This window comes from Struthio camelus, chromosome 5, assembly GCF_040807025.1.
Source record: "Struthio camelus isolate bStrCam1 chromosome 5, bStrCam1.hap1, whole genome shotgun sequence".
Classification (NCBI taxonomy): domain Eukaryota; kingdom Metazoa; phylum Chordata; class Aves; order Struthioniformes; family Struthionidae; genus Struthio; species Struthio camelus.
Window position 1 is genome coordinate 65,893,341 of NC_090946.1, and position 19,920 is coordinate 65,913,260.

Sequence of the window (19,920 nt, forward strand, 5' to 3'; positions counted from 1 at the left end):
AGCAAAGCCTATTTGGATGATGTGATTTACATACATGCATGGATCCTGACTTCTTCCTGAAAATGAAAAATATTTCATCACTGTGATAATGTAAACAATAGCTGTATAGATTTCTATGTGTTTAGGACAGGTCCATTTTAATACTTTTATTTTAGTTGAATGTCTCTTTAGATTTCCTTTGCTTCCTGGTGGCAACCATGCACTAATAATTATCTTTTACTTCTACCTCCTAAATTCTCTTCCTCTTCTTAATGTAAGTAAGCTGCTGTAAAAGGGGAGTGGGAGGGTGAAGCCAAGCTAAGCAAAGCAGTAACACGAGCAACAAAGAATTCTGTTATTTTGTTTCCTTACATGAAATTACATGTAATAATTAATATTTATGACAGTCATATGCATATCTCCTACCCTGCTTTCTAACACCACATGGATATGTCTCCTGTCTGCTGAGCCTTGCTCTGCTTGCTCTATGTAGTCTGTAGCACTTGTGAGAATATCAGAATGTTGTTAAGCTTTGGAAGTCCTTGCTTGTATTTATGTTGGTTCCCAATATAATTTTGTCTCTCTGTTCGTTTGTTTTCTTAGCATGGCAGACAAAACAAACAAAGCAAAGCTCTTACCTTGGTACAAGTTCCTTTATATTAACAAAGGCTTATTTGTAGTGCACGTTTGTTTTGGACAGTTGTTGTTTTTCATAGTTTCAGATCTTGTCATGTTATGGATACTGATAACATTCTGTGAAAGTAAAGTGAGGATTTCCAAAGAGAGCGAGCACAACACTAGGGACTTCTGAATGTGCAGCAGCAGCTGTTAAGCACCTTGATCCAATAGGATAGCTTTATAGGTGTCAGGAGGGCTGTCTATACTGCCTCAGTGCAAGTGCTTTTAGAGGAAAATTAAAAAAAACATATTGGAGCATAAGCAAAGAAAACTGGCACTACAGCATGAGTGGCTGGGTGAAAACTACTCCCTCTTATTGGAGAGTGGACTGATGGTGGCTGCCTTATTGGAGTGAAAGCCCCTTTCAGCACATGACCTAAATGTGGTGCAGCACCGATGAACAAATTCACAAGACTGCAGCAGAAATATTACAAGAAAGTCACTGGTATATTCAATCATTCAGATGAATGTGATCCGCCCCCCCCCGCCCCACACACACACCTGAGAATGAAAAGAGTGGCTCTGGGTGAGGGGAAACATGGTAAGATCAATTTCACAACTAACCCTGGCCATTGTGATCATTAGTGAAGGGGATGCAGCAGTACGGCAAAAACAGTGTGGTCATGGTGGATGAGATCATCTGCTCCAGTCCCCCCAAGTTCCGGTTTCCTGAAGCTGGGTTACGGATAATGATTACAAATAAGTTTGGACCACGCACCAGAATGCGGATGGCAAGCCGTCTCATCATTAATGAGGTAAGTTCATTAAGAGAACAATAAGTGACTATTAAGCAGGGGGGTTGCCAAAGGTCCACATTCATAGTGACTCTGGAATTCAGATTCTCCCGTGTTTCTAGCCATGAGGTAGCTATGTCTCTCTCTCTAGCAGCTATGTCATAGCAGATATGAAGACAGGTTCTCAAAAGGTGGTGCTTCCTCTTTTCATAGGAGGGCAGTCACAAAGGAGAGGCTCCCTTAAAGATCAGCAACCTTCTCTCTAAACAAGAGGATGTTTGTTTCCATATGTGTGTAAGTGCGCGCATTTGGATTTTACCTGCGGCAGACGAATTGATTTTGAGCCATTACAAAAGTGGTCAGACTAAGAAAGGATAATGGACAGGTCAACTGTAAGAACTGCTACTACTTGAACAGCAATCAGGATCATATCAGATATTTGCCTACCTTTTTAGTCTTGACTGTAGTCATCAGCTCCAAATGAAAGTGGACCAATGTCTTTTAAGGAGGGGAGTTTGCTCTGGACTGTTTCAATTAAATACTAATTAATATATTGTCGCCACCGTATATTGCTTTTTTTCCACATCCTGCAGCTGGAGTGACAGGATTGGCCAAATGTCATTGTCCTGAGTTTGCATAAAGTTTTCCAGGTGAAATCTTTGGTCTGCCAACTTTGTTTCTATGAACGCAGGACATTATCCTTTGCTCCTTACAATATCAAATATGAGAAGAAAGTTTTTACTTTGGCAAATAAATTAATTTCAGTGGTTTAGGAAACAGAGGCTTTTGCTAGTTCCCAGAATGTGGATGTCATAACACGGTTCTTTTATCTGCCCAGCATTGTACATACCCCTATGAAGGAAAGAGCAATCTAATACATTTGTAACACAAGTCCAATTTAACAGTGAAATATTTTTTAGGAAATCAGCTCAGTGGCGTGTGAACAAGAGCAGGAAAAGATCAGATTAGGCGCAAAGTAGCAGTTGGCTCTGTAAAACTTCTGCTTTGAAGACAATTCACTGATAGAAAAAAGAAGTGTTTGTTAATAGATATGCACCCAGAGAACTAATATTTGCTAGTTCAACATCTGCAAAAAATCCCTTCTAAACCAAAGCAATTTGGATCTCTAGTCTCCTGTATTCACATTTCCAAAGTTTTGCAAAGTATTCAGATATGAGTATTCTCTGTTTTAAATTATCATTATTAAATGATAAAAATATCATTTAATATTAGTCTCAGAATTTTTTTGCATGTTATGCAGTTACTTTATTTTTCAAGGCATTGCAGAGCACTTTATAGAGAATTGCAACAATTTGTCATTGAAAAGAGAACGCTTACCAGCCGTGCATTGTCTCACCTAACAAACCATAAATATTTCCTTTTTTAGAAAAGTGTAGGAAAAGATTGTTCCATCCTGCATTCTTCAGGGTAGTGGCTGGTATATACGCTGATATTTTAGACTGACCACTGTCATTATGTGCTACATATTGCAAATGTAGCAGTCTTAAACTCATCTGTAGAGGCAATATATGTTTCATGAGATTTTATATGCTCAAACATGGACAACTAGGGTTAATCTTGCTTTTGAAATGTACAGTAAGACCTTCACATTTACTACAAGGAATGGGAAGGAGGCAGAAGAGTTGGACCTCAATAGGGGAGATCTGGGGTCATGAATTATTTGTAGGCCATCTTTAATATTGCAGCGATGGCTTGAGTGTTACTGCTCAGTTGTGGTACTACTGCTGGTCAGCTCCTGAGTTGAGCAGGAACGGTTGAGTGAGAAGTGCTTCAGAATAGCCATGCTCATTAAAACATGATGTGAAAAAGAAACTTCCTCGGTCATCACTTAAAATACCCAAGTTCGTAATTTTGAGATCAATGGTTAATACTCACCTCACAGAGACAGGTAGGCCACACAGAGGTATGTTTGTTACTCTCTAGAAGAAAGGTTTTGTGGAGAAATACCAAGGCTGAAATGGCTGGGGCCAGACAGACAGTGAAACACAGATTTAACAAAGTCAAGAACATTTCCAATCTTATGGAAGTTTTGTCTGTGACCTTGTGCAGCGTCAGCGGCTAATCCAATCTGCAAATGGCTCAAGCAAACCGCTTCAGAATGGGAAGCATGAGAATATTGAAAATGGAAACATCCCTGTGGTGAACCAAGAGGAGGAAAATGAGCATGACAATCTGTCTCCGTTTTCATTGCCAGGTAAGCCTTACTTTCTAGATGTTTAGAGTAAGGAAACAGAAGAGAATTCAAATGCCAAACACTGACTGGGCTGTAAGAAGAGACAGCGTATGTGGGCAGGGAGGAGGAAAGGGATTGATTTGACTGTCTGGAAGCTGGATTTAAGGACAGTAAAGCCAAGCCGGAGGCTACATGACTGAAAACAGATGATAGGGAAGTGTTTTCCAGCTGTCATGCACTATGATGGTGAAAGTACTGGTTTGCTGGAGGTGAAGAGAGAGCAGGTAAGACAGGTTTATATTTAAAAACATGTCAGTCCAACCTGATGAGCACTGTATTACAAGTGATTTTTAAGTGAAGAGTTAATACTTGTGTCTTAGAGGTTACTAGGCCAGAGGCAGCTAGGTATATAAAATATTCTGATATAATGACTGCAGGGATGGCTTCTTGGAGGAAGATGGAAGGTTTAGGGGAAGAAACAGGGTTTAATATTTTTGAAGGTGTTTATAATTCTTAGAGTTTGCAGTATCTAATAGTATTCACATTTGGAAATTTTTTTGAAACTCTGTGGTGTAAAGGGCTGTGTATAGCCAGCCTTTTTATGATGGTGCCCTTGGCACATTGCATGTTGACTCAGCCTCAGAAGCTTTGGTGATTAAACAGCAGAGATTAGTTCACAGATGTGCAGTGACTAGTCGTCTGGCACACAGCTACGGTTTTAACACCAATATTACTCTGCATAAATGAATATCGCATGCAGTGAAAAAGAAGGAAGAATTTTCCGTGTCTCACACAAAACGCTAATTTCTTAGAAGTCCCATTGCTTCAATTGCTACCGTTTTAGAAGAGATGCTTGTGACCGAACACACATCCAAGCATACTGGAAAAGTTACCATGCGAAGAGTGGAAAAAAACGGTATGTTTTCATGTGTCACTATAGTATGTGCTCTTACAGGACCTTCTTGCGGTCAGCAGTTATGAGCTTTCATCAGGAGGTAAAGAATGGTAACAACTGATTAATTAAAGATAGGCCCATTCAATGTGGTCATTCAATGAGCTCATGAAAAACCAATCTTTACTGCATGGCAACATAAGTGAATCTAAGTCAATTATACACTTGTGCACATGCACATGTTAATATCAATAATAGTAATAGTAAATAACTTGTAAAGAGCAAAAATGCCTCCCCAAATGGTGTTAACAATGCAGCATTGAATGCACACGTTGGCAAAGATTTTTTTAACCTGGTTGTTTTCGGGAAGTTTTTGGATTCCAGGTTTAATTGGGCAGTCATGCATGTCTTTTTACATTCCAGGACAATGCAGAAATCTTAACATGTAGCAAACGTTACCTGGAGACCAAATTGTGATATCTGGATTTGTTCAAGGCATGGACCACCTCTTTATGAAGGAAAAAATAGTCTTCAGAGTGGAGCTTCCTAAGTGTGCTACATTCACAATAGGCAAAATACTTTGAACTAAGGAGGGATTTATGAGATTTATGAGTTATGCTGTTGGCCTTTTCTTAATGCAGTTTTTCTGCATTTTGTATAAAATCTTTCAAGATAATTGAGATGTAACAGGCCAAAGTGGAGCCGCTGATGATACATTTCATACTGCAGTGGAGCAGAAGTTCAGCATTAACTCTAAGAATATACATAAGAGTGGTGAAGTGAATGTTTAAAATCCTCATCATTATTTTCAGATTTTGTTTTTCATCTGTTGTCTGGACATTATTATCTATTGATTGAATTCTCATTTCTTATATATTCTTATAACTTATGTATTCTGAGGGAGAATTCTTCTATTTTTGCTCTCAAAAGTGCTGTTTTAATTACTTTGGGAAAACGTAAAGAAACAGCATCATGCTTTGTTGTTGTTTAAGTGCTGTGGCACAATCAATAGCCTGAAAAAACCCTGACATTTGAAACTGGCTTTAGGGAAAAGGTAGTTTGCAGACAGTATCCCAGAATTCCTTCTGTTTTTCTTTTGATATATTTTCAGACCAGAGGTAAGGCATATAAATTTTCTAAAGATCAGAAGTTCATTCTTTCAGTACTATAAAGAGTTGTATGAAGAATAGACACTGAAAGGACTTTTCATGTCAACTGCTTGCAATGTGCTAAGTAGAAAATTCACTCCAATTTTTTAAAGCGCTCCAGTGGAAATAGCTATGAATTGGTCCAAACCTTTTTTTTTTTTTTTCCCCTACTGTTCTGTGGTCACTTTTTTTTTAGCCTGGTTTGGGGTTTGACTTTCCTCCTTCAAACTGCATGTCCTAGATCCTTTTGCGAGAGCAAGTTTCTTCTGAAGCAGAAATATATGTTAATGAAGTTTATAGCACTACATCAGTCTTTGGGTGGTGTCCAGTTGTCATTTGCTGCTTTATACACCATCAGTGACAGTGTTCTGTTATAAAAGTAGGGCTTTAGAGCATCGGAATAGAGAATAAACATTTTTGTGTGAAAATAGTGTCAAACCGTAGTATCCAGCCTAGATCCCATCTTTCAGACCCAGAGAGATTTGCCCGCAGGGTGTATTTCAGACCCATCTTGAAACAGGAGAACAACACAAATAATTTTTATGGAAACTGCATGTGATACCATACAAACTAGGCTTTGCTTTTGGTTTCGATCTGGGAGGAAACGTTCTCCTTTAAAGAGGAATTTCTTTCTTGACATGACCATTAGGCTGTGAGTGATTAGCTTCCCAGACAAAGGCTCGTTTGATGCTTTACTGTCTGATTATTCTAAAGTTGTTTGGAAACAAATCTTAACAAAAAAAAAAAAAAAAAGGGATCAAAATAAAACAGGATGAAACTGAGCAGGCATATGTTGACAACAAAATGATATGTAAAAGCCCTTGCATAGCTCAGTAGTCTTTTAGAGCCCAGACTCAGAAAAACACTTCTGTGCAGTTTTTAATGGATGATTAAATCCCACTCACTGTCATGTGTTCAGAATCCTTTAAAATATTCAATGTTCCCAGCTCCTGCTGGTTTCATAGAAATGAAGAACTCCCTCTCTCACAGGATTGTACCATGGATGCATTATATAACTTGTGCTGATGTTAGGTAAAATAAGAGGAATAATTCCCAGAACTAAAATGAGATGGCAGTAAAGGAGATTAGCAGTTCTGTCCACTTTTGTATGCATCCAAAATACAAAGCCAGGATAGAAACAAAAAGGAATTAACAGTATCTTCTAAAATCATAAAAATGGCTGTTCTGAGTCAGACCAAACGTTCGTCTAGCCCAATATTCTGACTCCAGCTATGGCTTTTTGAAGAAGTCTGGGGAAGAATGTGAACAGGACAAGCATATATGATACTACTGTGAAACTGTTCTGCCCTTTGGTTATTTTCAACTCAGGGAACTTCCTGGGTTGTGTGTGTCTCTGGAAACACTGATGCGAAGAGTTAATTTAGCTTCTCTGCAATGGCAGAAGTTTTTTTAAGATGGTAGTTCAGACCAGGGCCTAACATTAGTGTTCTAGATGGCTTTTTTGGAAGAGCTTCCTCTTGCCACTGCCTATATAATGGTGCATCTACCTTAGCATTTTAGTGCACATCACAAGTGCGCTTTTGAGGCAGATCTCCCAGTTGTCCTCATGTACTGCACTTTGGTTTTGCATTGTGGCATGTTCTGAGAGCTCATGAACTGGAGTCCTTTTGGTGAAAATTAACTGGAAAAACGTGCTGCGTTTGAGAGAGTTGAGCACAACTAATCCACTCCACTTAGGAGGAGGGTACACAGGAGAGTTTAGAAGAGTAGTAGGCTAGGGTTTAATTTAGTAACATTATTATATTTGCTCGTCACTTTGCTCCAAAAGGGCCTGAGGAAGTCTATAAACCCCAACACTCTTCCCCTGAAAATAGACAGCAATGTTAAAAACATATAAAATAAACAATACCAAAGTCAAATAAGATACAGTGAGTACTCTACTCTATTACATTTCATTGTTGTTGAATATCACCCTATGTAAACCTGTAGTAATTTTGTACTAAGATAGAGTAAAGCTTGTTTCTGCAGACTGGAATGAATTCTTTTTTGCAGTCTTGTTCCTGTTGTACCAAAATGTGTCTTTAAGGAAACATTGTTGACACAAATCTGAATATGCGAAGTGTGGTAAAGGCACAGGCTCAAAATAGAAATCTGGGTGGGTTTTTTTTTTTTGTTTGTTTGTTTTTTTTTTGTTTTGGACAGATCTCATGGTCTGGAATTTGGAACTTGTAGTCTGGAAAATGGAACTTCTATTCTGAGAAAAGTGTCAGTGTTTTGGAAAATAGTCTGTTCTGGAAGAAGATGAAAAGTAAAACGTCAGTATTTTTTGCAGAAAAAATGAGTTGTCTTCAAAGCTCTGTTGCAGAAGAATTGAAAGAAGGATGTTTTAACATGTCAGCTGCCCATTTGGTAGGCTGACAAAGATGGGGTCATCTTGGATACCCTGTTTACCCACTTTGCAGCTTATCTCTGTAATGGGGTAGCGAGGAGAGTCTCTTGCCTCTTCATGATTCCTAGGGAAACTTGCAGAGCTGAAATCAATAAGGATTCTCCAAGAAGGCAGAGAGGCAGCTGCTTTGTTAATATTCCTAACAGCAAATTAAAAAAAATTGTCTTGGACATTTTTAATTTTGCAACAGAGGCATTTTTCAGCAGAAAAATTTTCCATTTCCAAAATCATTTCCATGATTTTCCAGAAAATCATTCTGATGGAAAAGTCACAATGGATCTAGTTTGTTACGCTTCTTTTAGGTACTTCTGTGTTGAGTCCTGTACTTGGGACAAAAATGTATATTCATCTGTTGTGTTTTGAATACAGCACATGCTCAGAAATGGATTAGGCTTTCAGACTGGCAAATTTACATATATTAAGTTATTCCAGTGGGTCTCAAACCAGATGAACAACACTTTCTAGCAGAAATTTACTAGCTATCCAGATTATTACAAAGCTCCCATTGTGGAGGTGAGTATCTTTTTAGCATGCATTTTAAGGTCAAGATTTGAATTAATATTGCTAATAATATGTGGATGTAAATTTAATCTTTGTAAATATAAAGCCTAATTAGGAACTAAGGAACAGTTGATTTAAAAATCAATTTTCATTGGGGAAAAAAAGGTTTTCTTCTAAATGAAAAAGGTAGAGAGATTTAAAATAAATAGTAATTTAAAATTGATAAAATGGTGCACCAAAAAATCCTGTAGCTCTAAACATCCTAGGCCAGCCTGGAAATACCTTATTTTTCTTCTAAGTTTATCATTGTCAAAAGCCAAAACTAAAAAAAATAGAAATCAGTAGTAAACTCCAAAAAATTTTCCCATTTTTCAAGGTAGCCTTAAATTAGAGATTTATGTGACTTAATAAGAATATAGTATTAGCAATTGGATTAATGCTTATCAGAGACATTAGGACATTTTTTAGATCAGTGAACTACTGATTGCCTTGTGTAAGAAAGATGCCTTTTTCACATTTGGCGGTTTAGACATGTTCTTCTGAAGTATGTAATGTGTGAAGTACTGATTTGTAATTCCTATGTTCCTAATGTGAGTTACGTAGCGTACAGTCCTGTTATCTCTGTGCTTGACTACCATTCTTTTAAAGGGAAGACAAAGCAGAAAAGCTATCAAATTTACCTGGCCTAACTACAGTAATTTATCTGACTCCTGGCAGTGTTGTTGCAGACTCCAGTCTGTCTAAACTGAAATGTTTTGCAAGCAGCTTATTGACTAGCACATGTGGGCTGTCCATGCTATCTGCAGTTGGATGTTCTATTTCAGATTAGCTCTAGCTTGGTCCCGTGGACTGAAGACCCATCATCAGCTGAAGCACTTTTGAGTGTGGGCCTCTGGATCAGCTTTATACCAAGGGAGTCCTATTGGTGTGGTCGAAGACTGCTCTGTGTTGCAAACCAAAATACAGTAAATGGGGAAAATCAGGATATATACTTCAAAGGCACACTCTTGATCTGAGTGAAAACACAAATGTAGTTTCACCCTTTTGTACAGAGCCCCTCTCAACTGTGTGTGGATGGAAAAAAATAGGAAAATATTTTTCCTATAAAAAGGCACTTTATTTAGTGCCTAAAGGAAGTGCTCCTTTCCTATTAGTGTGTTGTTAACTTTTTTCACCAGAAAACTATCTGTACATGAAAGTGATTCTTGTAAGCATAACATCTGGAAAGAAAAGCACCCTGGAAAGGTAATGAAATTTAGTGAAGGGTTTTTTGCTGCAGTGCTGTCCCTTGATTTTCATAAACATTGTAATTAGGCTCCTCTATAATAACGCCTGTCTGGAATACTTGGTATGGTTGGCTTCCAAAAGTCTGATAAATATTTTGGAGGAACAGAGAAATGGATACATAAAGGAGGAAAAATAACTTCAAGTGAACAGCAGATCAATCAGTGTTAACAGTAGAGTGAAGTGAACAGAATATAGACCAGTGTGGGCTTCTATAATAAAGCAGTGTTCTTCCATTATTATCATGAGGGGTTGCAATAAACAAAATATGCGTTTCCTCAGCTATATGCGATGCTGCAGGAGCCTTCAGATCCAGAGTTTAAGAAGTGGCTCCTACTGCTAAAAAACACCTGAGCTAATGTCCTGTAATGGGACTGTTTGTCTGTTTTTACAGAACAGTTATTTATTGAATAATAATGTTAATGATGATAATTTTCTTCCTTGCAGATGCAGTAGGGATGCTAAACAACAATCGTAAAACAATTTGTCATTAACTAAAACCACACCCCAATTAAACAGATTTATAGCTAAATCATTGTAATGGTTATTTTACAATGGATGGTCAAAAACAAATCAACAGAACAGCACAAGAATTAATTTCAAAAGAGCTGAAAAAAAATAAATTTCTCAAGCTGGGTGTTGTTTGTGTATTAATTTAAGCCAGGTGAAGTGGATGAAGTGACCAGCTTCCTGAGAAAGTGAAGTGTCACTTTACTGGGATGTTGCAGCAAACTTACTACACTGACAAGTTACGGCATAAGAGAAGGCTCCTGTAGCACTGGGCGGCACACAAGTTCCATGACCCAGAACAGTGGGTGCTTAAGAAAAAGGTCTGAAGCAGAACCAAGGCCAGGTCCATTTAAGGCCTTCTATAAAAGTTTATAAAAACTAGCAAATCCCAACACAAAAGAGAAGCCAATGTGAAATGTGTCACGTAGGCTGCTTTGGTCCTGATAGTTAAGAATTATTCCAGGCTAGCTGTAAATGACCAATCAACTCCTCTGCTAACCCAGCAAAACGCACAATGGAGTTCTTGTCCTCTGAAATCTCAGGCCCGGTTGTCACATGACAAATGCAAGGGTCACTTCCATAAACTTATGTAACTGAAAAATGATTTTTTGTGGATGAAGCATCACCAGTAATGGAGCCAGGCTTTTTAATCTAATGCACATCCATTCAGTCTGAGCAAAGACAAGGGAAAGGCAAGTCCTTTTCCACCACCGTTTCTGTCTTCCTAGAACTTAGTAACCTTAGCAGTGCCAGTGGTAAAGTACTGTGAATTCTAGCTGGTAAGCATTTGTTTAAGTGATTCAGGACGTTAGACAGGATCTGTGGCAGGGTGCATATTCCCCAACAGAGGTTAATAGCATCCGTTTATTTCCTACTCGTTCTTCAGGCAAATTAATTTATTTTATTCATGGTGTTGAAAAGAGAAATGCGCCTGAATCTCTTCTGTATGGAGCACCGCTGAAGTCAGTCAGAATACACCAACATCAGATCAGAGTCAGATCTGTAATTTTTTCCTGTCAGACAGTCTCCCACTCATTTTGCACTCATGTGGAATTAAGCACTTAGGAAATTACCAGCATAGCCCATACTGCCAGACATACTGGCCATAGCCATACTGGCCGTACAAGCCAGATTTGTTTGACTGTGAACCAAGCTTAGCAACATGGATAGACAAAGAGTACAAATTAACCAGCAGGAATCTTATAATGATCCAAACTGAAACAAATTAAACAGAAGGAGATATAAATTATCATTTGATATTTACAGCCTTGTAAACAGAGTTAAAGTGAGATGTGAACTAAGAAGTGTCATTTCTTTTTTCTGGACAGAACAGATAAAAGGTAACTTTTACAAACCTGTATAGTAGTGTATGTAACTGGAGAGAAAAGGGACTTTCCAGTAAAATCTGTAATAGCTCCCCAGTGACATGTAAAATTCCAGGAATAGAATTGACCAAGGGACCTTAACAGTTTTATGCGTTGAAAGTTCCACAGCTGCGAACTAAAGGGAATAAAGGGCCAGGCTTATGCTTAGATTTCCTGGTGGGCTGATGGCTTCTCAGAATTCACAAGGAAATCTCAAATTAAGGAGCCAATTCATCACTTAAGCGGGAAAGTAGCTAAGCACTGAAATATGTGCTCAAATAAATGAATGAAGACTGTTTACATTAAATTAGACTAGTAAGTAGCCTCACAGATTGCAGAGGTATTACTGCATTTAAAAATGTCTAACATTTAATTTCATTGCTTGTGATGCACATAGGTCCAGATGGCAGATTTCAGATCTAGTTGAATTAACTAAGAAAAACTCCCATAAACAAATCCTAAATCCCAGTGTCTTTACTGAAAGAAAATTCCTTGCGAAACTGACGGAATTTTCCCTGATTATTAAGGGCCCTTATAAATTTAGCTATATAACTTCACTGAAGACATATCTGATAGTTTTTCTCTTCAATGTGATCAGCCATTTTGCTCAAAATGACATATTCTGATAGACCTCATACATATAGTTATCAGTTTATTTATACTGATTGAAATAACAAGAAATCCTTGTTAATCCTTGTATCCTTATTATAGTAAAAATGTTTAAGAAAACCCAAACAAAAAACACCATGCAGTTGCCTGTAAAACTCAGGTTTAATCTCAAAAACAGATATGTTATTCTACTTGCAGGATACCTCATGAAACATGTAGAAATTCTGCAAATTGCGGAATTTATGACTCTGTAAAGTATGCTCAGTTGTAAAATAAGTCTCTTTTATGTATTGAGATTTACTTGCACATTTACAGTACTTATCATTTTCTAAAAATATAAAAGTTCATGCTTGCCTTTATCAGTAGTAACAGGTCTCTGGTATTGCTCACCAGTTGATTTCAGAGAGCTGTAGAAGGGCAGTCGTTATCTTGAGTCCTCTTTACAGAGGCTAAGTGACTTGCCCAAGGTGGTGCTAAACACATTTGGAGAAATAGTTATCAGGTCTAGATCTCCTGAATCCTGATTTGAGGTGCTCTCCGAGTGACCACAGTCAAGGATATGGAACAAGGTTGTCATGTTCACAGTTTGGGTCTGTGATTCTGTTCTTATATGAAAAGTATTTTCTATTGTTGCACAGAAGGTGCAGACTATTTTCTCTACCAGCCTTTCAATTCTCCTTTTAAAGAATTATTTAAAAGTAATTTTTTTGATTTTTATTTTGAATTAATAATAACAATACACGTATTTGAAAGAGCAATAAACCAGACTAGTATGGTGGTTTTAAAAGCAGCCATACTTTCTGACTCTCTTTCTTTCTTGGATTTACATACACTTTGACAGGCTTGAACAGTAATATCCTGGCACATGCATGCAAGGTCAGAACTTGGCTGACGGTATAAACACAGAGCAAGCAAGGATGAAAGGTACACTGGAAAATGAGCTGACACGCACAGCTGTAACCAGCTTTCTGGGATCTTACTGTCTGCTGTGTTCAAAGAGGTGTAACTGGGCCTGGGATAGTGATAGAAAAACTAAACTGATTCTTTCCTTTCTTTGTCCTGCAGATGGAAAAATGAACAAAATCAAATGGATTTTGACATGGCCATTGATATTCCTGCTCTTTTGCACCATTCCAAACTGCAGCAAACCACGCTGGGAGAATTTTTTTATGCTGACATTCATCTTATCCACTCTTTGGATTGCCTTGTTTTCCTACTTTATGGTGTGGATGGTAAGTGCATGTAGCAAGGCTTGCCATATTAAGTAAGTGAAATGTACATCTCAGAATAGCTAATATGTTTGTTGTGTTTGTGTTAAAGAAGCGTATGTACCCATAGCGCAATCTCTTCAGCAAATATCCTAATTATTATAATTATAGCTTTATGCTGCTCTTCTCTGCACAAATATTTGGGCCTTCTCCTTACTGTATAGGGCACTTATAGATACAGGAAAGTGCCAGCTAGTTTTTCAAAAGAATGTAGGCATCCAAATCTTACTAACAGATGGGGGTCTAACTTCATTTTCAGCATCTGTCTTGAGATACCTTTAGAAATATGGCTATGCAGGTGATACTGAAAAGTGTACAAAAATCAGATGGGTAGCAAGATTTGAAGACTCACAAGTGCTGTAAAATACCTTGAGTAGAGTAACGCAATAAAATCCTTTTTAGGGAAGAATACCATGATTGCTTGTAAAATGTTTCAATTTGCCCTAGCTATATTAAAAAGAGACTGTTCCTAGTGTAGATCTGTAAATTGTGTTCAATTTAGGAGCACACTTACTTGAAGTTTTGACTAGGTTCCTACTTTTTCTTTCTTACTATCATTTAGTTTCTCTTTTTAAGTGTACGTTTTCAGTCAGAGAAGAGGCACAAATAGGAAAGTGCCTCAAATTGGTTTTAGAAATGGAAAAAAAAATCATACTTTTGAAGTTTACTTTGAAGTTACCTTTCTTCTATGCTGAAAGATGCAAAGCCAAGACGTTGTATATACCTGTAACTGGAAGATTGGTGGCTTGTGGTATTGGAAGAATTCATATGCCCGTTTTTTCTTTCAAAACAAAATGCAGTGAAGAAACTGTTGACTTCTTTCATATTGGAATATATACAGTCATAGAAATGCAATATGCTGAAATTTGGTGTGATTTTTTAGAAGAAGTTTTGCTTGTGAGCTTCTTACCTGCAAAACTTTTTTTAGGTGGAGAACAGCTCTCTCTTCCCCAAATGTTTTCGGCAATTGTGAACTGCTTTATATTCATGTTTTCTCCTGTGGAAGATTCTGTTTTCTCTATATATTTAATATATAAAATTTTGAATTGTAAAGTAACCCCCCTCTCTCCTGATATGGACTGTTTTGGAGAACTTCAAGAGAAATTCATATGCCAGCCGTTCATTCTTCCTGGTATAATTGTGCCGAAGCCACGCATTCATTTCATACCATCTGTCCTTTGTAAGACCATGCATGAAAGGCCTTGGTGTCATTTGCAGATGTCCCTCTCACAAACAAGAGACATGTGCTCACCAAGGCTGCAACACCTCTTATTTCAAGAGGCAGCCAGACCTCAGTACCCCATTACCATTTACAGCAGGAGATTCATGCCTACTGTTGTTTCTGAGCCGCAGCTTGCCTTTGAGAATATGAAGGCTGGTGAGTGCATTCCTAAAATACACCTTTTGTTTGGCTGAAGGATCCAGCCTCCCTCATTTAAGAGACTGGCAAACTATTTCAAGAAAACAACCCAGAGCCTTAAAGGAATGTCTTACAGCCTTTGCCCTTAGCAGTGGTGACAGAGAAGCCGCTCCCTGTCCTGGCTTCAGTCTTTTCACCCCCACAAGGCTATTTCCTTCATGTGCTTGGCTACCTATTCAGCCTTTTTTCTAAGTCTTTTTCAGTCTGCTTTGGATGTGCACCTAAATACAGTAGCCTGTCATTTGAAGGAATTCTGCTACAAGCTTGAGGCATTTCCTAAGCTCTTGTAAAGGTGCATCAGGATCCCCAAGGGACAGTATAACAAGACTTGCTCACTTTGGGATTATATCAGGAGTCATGCAAGAAAGTCGTTCCTTCTTCATGTATTGGGATAAAATAAGTTCTTCGTATCTCTGCCCCTGTGTCCAAGTATAAATTAGTTCGAATCCTTTGAATTCTTGGGAATTGGACTAGGAAGAATCTTGTCGTTCTTAGGAACAAAAAACAGCAACAAAAAACCCCCAACAGGTTGGATTGTCCATATGCTGCTTCTTAAAAGATCAGTATGTCCTGTTAGTACTACAGAAAAGGGATCTTTTTTTTTTACTCATAAAATATTTAAGAATACACCCCAAAATACTTTTCACAAGGTTGGTTCTAGGCTGGTTATTGCAGAAATGGATAAGTGTCTTGAGTGTAATCCTGTCAGGGTCCACACCAAAGATCGAAGTTAAGAGTGTGTCATAACTGTATTGGAATGGGGATCTTTCCAAATATTGCAAGTTAATCTGTTTTCCTTGCTGTTCAGGTGACTGTGATTGGATACACCCTTGGGATACCAGATGTGATCATGGGCATCACTTTCCTAGCTGCAGGAACAAGCGTCCCAGACTGCATGGCCAGCTTAATAGTAGCAAGACAAGGTACCTTGTCTGATTAAACATAATTACAATCTTAAATACATTTTCTGTAATTTACTTCCTCCATATATGCAGATTCTCAATGCAAATTTATTGTTTATTTTTTTATTTGTACTGTATCGTGAACCAAAAGATCATCCCTATCCTCTTATCTTTTGCTTTATGGGACTGAGCACAGCCTAGCATTCTAGGTCATTCAACACTCAGCTATCCCGTGCATGGTATGTATCACTCAGGGTAAAAAGATGTAAGTAGTAGGCAAAATTGGAATATCAGGTATTAAAAAACTATGCTGAAGAATATATGCTGATCAGCACATGTCCATGTGAAACTTGTATTGATTTCCAAAAGACCTCTTGAACCCAGGGAAGAGAAGTGGTTTAGGAGGATCTGGCAGAAGTGAACTTGCTCCAAGCATACTTCTTGTGCAAATGCAGACCTCTTTCCCTTTGCCTTGTATGAACAGAGGCACTGGAAAGGGTTTTAGATAAACGTCAGCAATGTCCTCTTCAACTTTCTAACTGAAACCGTCACATATTTCTCATGTGTTTTTAACTTTTGATTAAGTTTTTTCACATTTCCTTTTTTCACTTGAGAAGTATCTCTAGCCACATCCTTTCCTATTGCAACTGAAAAACATTAAACCTGACAGTTTATACTAAACAGTGTACTGTCCTTTACTTCAGTAGAAGGAAAGGTTCTGGTTGTAGACATGTCCACTACTCTAAATCTGTAGACTTCTTTTCAGATAATGAGCTCTCCATTACACAGCAGTGGGCAAACAGCAGGGTTTCTGAAGTGATAAATTAGCTACCTGAAAGTCCCATCTTTGCAGTATGAGATAGGAATAGCACTATTAAGTAATATGTATCGTTGTTGAGAGTCACACTTTAGACATAATCTCTTCTTCAGAAGGGGATTGCTTGATAAAAAAGGATTGTGTATTTAAAATAATTAGTTCTCCAGTTTACGTTGTTTGTGGTGTGCAGGAAAATCTCAGAAGAAAGCAGAACAAAAGTATTCAGGATCCTTGTGGAACTACTTTCCTACTAAATTAGTTTTCCATATGTAGTATTAAAGTGAACAGATTTTTGGAAGAAGAGAAGGAAAAAATTCATTTTAAAATGAATAGGCTGCTGCTTTAGACTGGTTCTTCTTTAGTATTAGGCCGACTACTGTAGGTATTGTTTCTTCCAAAAGTGAAGGCAAGCTTGGCAAAAAGCAGCCCCTCTCTCTGAAGGACCGTGTGGGGCTTTTGTACCACTTGATTACGAGAGAGATGGTTACAAGACAGATTACAGACAAATAACTAAAGAGTAGAGAGTTGACAATGCCATAATGTGGATCTGAAGCATAACTTTTCTCTCAGCATCTCCCTGCATGCAGAGACTGTACTTGTGACCAGCAGTGTCTGTCTCTGCTCTGTGTACTCTCATAAGTATTTGCAGGATTTGTCCCATTAACATCAAAGTTTCTTTTCCTTCCCACTGGGTATGTGTTTTGTGTATGTGATTCAATAGTTAGGCTTGTGCCTAAGGGAAATTAGCAGAGGCCTCCACCACTTCCACTGACATTGGTGCAGAATGAGATGCCAGCCAATGATGAGCACGAGGAGCCTATATTCAGTAATGCCTAGTGACTTCAGCACCGTTCACTCTTTTTTTATTTCCTGTAGCACTTTATTGTTCTTAGAGTGAATTATTGCTCCCACAGAGGTGCTTAGTATCTTTGACTCCCATCTGGTTTAGTTCTTTTCAGGATCACGTTTCGTTGTTGACACGACCTAAGTGCCAGGTATCCACAGACTAAAACGAGGAGACAATCTCCAGGTTCTCTTTGGCTGCAGACTGTCCAGAACAACTGTATCAACTTCTGTTTTAATTGGAATTGAACTCAGATGCTGAATGGCTACCATTCACCCAGTAAAGGCTATCCAAGCCACAAGGAAGATGTAGCTGGAGTGAGCAATTTTTGCACAGTGCTTTCAAAAGTCATGCAAAGATTATGGAAATTATCTCTCTACCTCAGATACTCTAATTCCTTTAATTTCCTTTAATATGTGGAGTATTGGTCTTAATATTTGTTTTTGGCTGAGAGTTGTTTTTTATTTCTGCAGGCCTTGGTGACATGGCAGTATCCAACACAATAGGGAGCAATGTCTTTGACATTCTGGTGGGCCTTGGAGTTCCATGGGGCTTGCAGACCATGGTGGTTAATTATGGATCATATGTATGTATACTGGCTGTATTTTTACTGTGTCCATTTTGTTTGTTTAAAAAAACATGTCCTAAAAAGAAAGCATGCAAATAAAAAAAAAAATCTCCTGAGCATGTTTTTGATTGCTAAATAAGATGTTACTTCTTGGCCAGGGAACCAGGAGTTATGGGAGCAATTTTCCTTCCACAAGACACAATTAATTCCCGTTGTTGTCAACTGGAATACGTTATATTGTATAGCAGGAAAATAGGGCCATGGATGCCTGTTCTTGGCTCTGTCGTTTCCTTACTGTGCAGCTTCAAGCACATCTGTCCGTCTCCCTATGCCTTAGTATTTTTGTCTGCAAGACGAGAACAACGGTGTATCTCTACTGAGGATCATTTAACTAAAAATCCACTATAATGCCCATGTCTTTTATAGACGTGGGATAACTCCCACCCCGAACTCCCATTTGTTTTGATTCTGTAACCATCCCATTCTCCATTATGATAAATCTGTCACGGATTTGCATAGTTTAAAATCTGTAAGTCAATCACTATTCAGAACAGGATGTAGACCACCGTAAGTCAATAAATTGGTTTCTGATCTCCAAAGCACAATTATTTTATGTGGAGCGCTTTAAAGATCTTTTCTCTGTCTAATTCCCACAGGTTAAGATAAACAGTAAAGGACTGGTCTATTCAGTTGCACTTTTACTAGGATCAGTGGCACTTACTGTAAGTATTTGTGTGTTTCCAAATGTAACTCCTTGGAGTACTCAGATTATAGAATAATTGTTAGCTATTTACTTGACATATTATAGAAGGACAAATTGGAAGTACTTATCATCCCCAAAGCATTGAGTCTTAGAAAATACAATCCCTCTAGTAATATCATGAGTATAAGAGCCGTCATTGTCTTCAGTCAGGACTGAAATCTGGCACTTGGTGCAGAAGAGATGCTGCATACATATAGCTCCCATTGATCTCAATGGCAGTGTTGAAACTATTGGATCCAGTACTACCTCGGTGCTCCTGTGTCTAGATGCATACTGCCGGCCTGTCTCTACTATATGTTGGGATGAGATGCCTCTGCATCTGATTTCCAGGGTCGGCTTGGAATAACGGCGTGCTCTAGCCTTAAAGAAGACTAGTCTATGAGGACTGTGAAGCTCAGCGCTTTGAATAAGCATGCTAAGTGTTGCTCAGCATAAGGCCCTTATCCTTGTAACACATGACTTATTAAGGTGAAACAATAATTCTGTTTCAAAAGTCAATTTTGCTGGTACTTAGGGTCTGATCCTGCTGACTCCCAGGGAACCCACTGTGGGAAGAATCAAATCCCAAAGGTATAAATACCCACTTTTACTAACATCTTTTCACCAACTGCCTGTGGCGACTCTATAGAGGAGGTGATCATCACTGGAGTTTTCACACTGTTGCATGGCTAGGTCCTACAAAGCTCCACATCACCTGTGCACGATTTTAAGTGGTAGAATGGCCAGGGCTCTTCACTATGCCACCAACTTCCTAATGCATCTGATATATAAGCTGTGGAAGCCTCTTCTTTTCCTGTCCTATCCCCAATTCTGCCGTACTGCACAGTGCTTGTGAAACAGCAAAGGTGTTCTTTGGACATTTGTATCTGATGTCACTGCGTGCGTATCGGTAACCAGCACTTTGGAAAACATGGGGGGACTATGCAGATAATAATATGCTAGCTGTTCAGGGTTTTCTAAAAAGACCTTTCTCATAGCATAAACCGTATCAGCTGAGTTCAAAGTATCTATTACTCTCTCATTTTTGCTGTTGGA

General features: G+C 38.4%; 1 protein-coding gene across 4 annotated transcripts in view; it reads left to right on the forward strand.

Annotated features, from left to right (window-relative positions):
* The window catches only part of SLC24A4 (solute carrier family 24 member 4), a 103,378-nt gene that overhangs the window by 76,261 nt on the left and 7,197 nt on the right, over positions 1-19,920 (forward strand). For all 4 annotated transcript variants that reach the window (XM_068946860.1, XM_068946861.1, XM_068946862.1 and 1 more), the window contains 6 exons: positions 1,243-1,412; positions 3,462-3,606; positions 13,369-13,535; positions 15,800-15,914; positions 18,028-18,140; positions 18,779-18,844. In XM_068946860.1, coding sequence (XP_068802961.1) covers positions 1,243-1,412; positions 3,462-3,606; positions 13,369-13,535; positions 15,800-15,914; positions 18,028-18,140; positions 18,779-18,844 — 776 coding nt within the window. The remainder of the gene's footprint in view (positions 1-1,242; positions 1,413-3,461; positions 3,607-13,368; positions 13,536-15,799; positions 15,915-18,027; positions 18,141-18,778; positions 18,845-19,920) is intronic.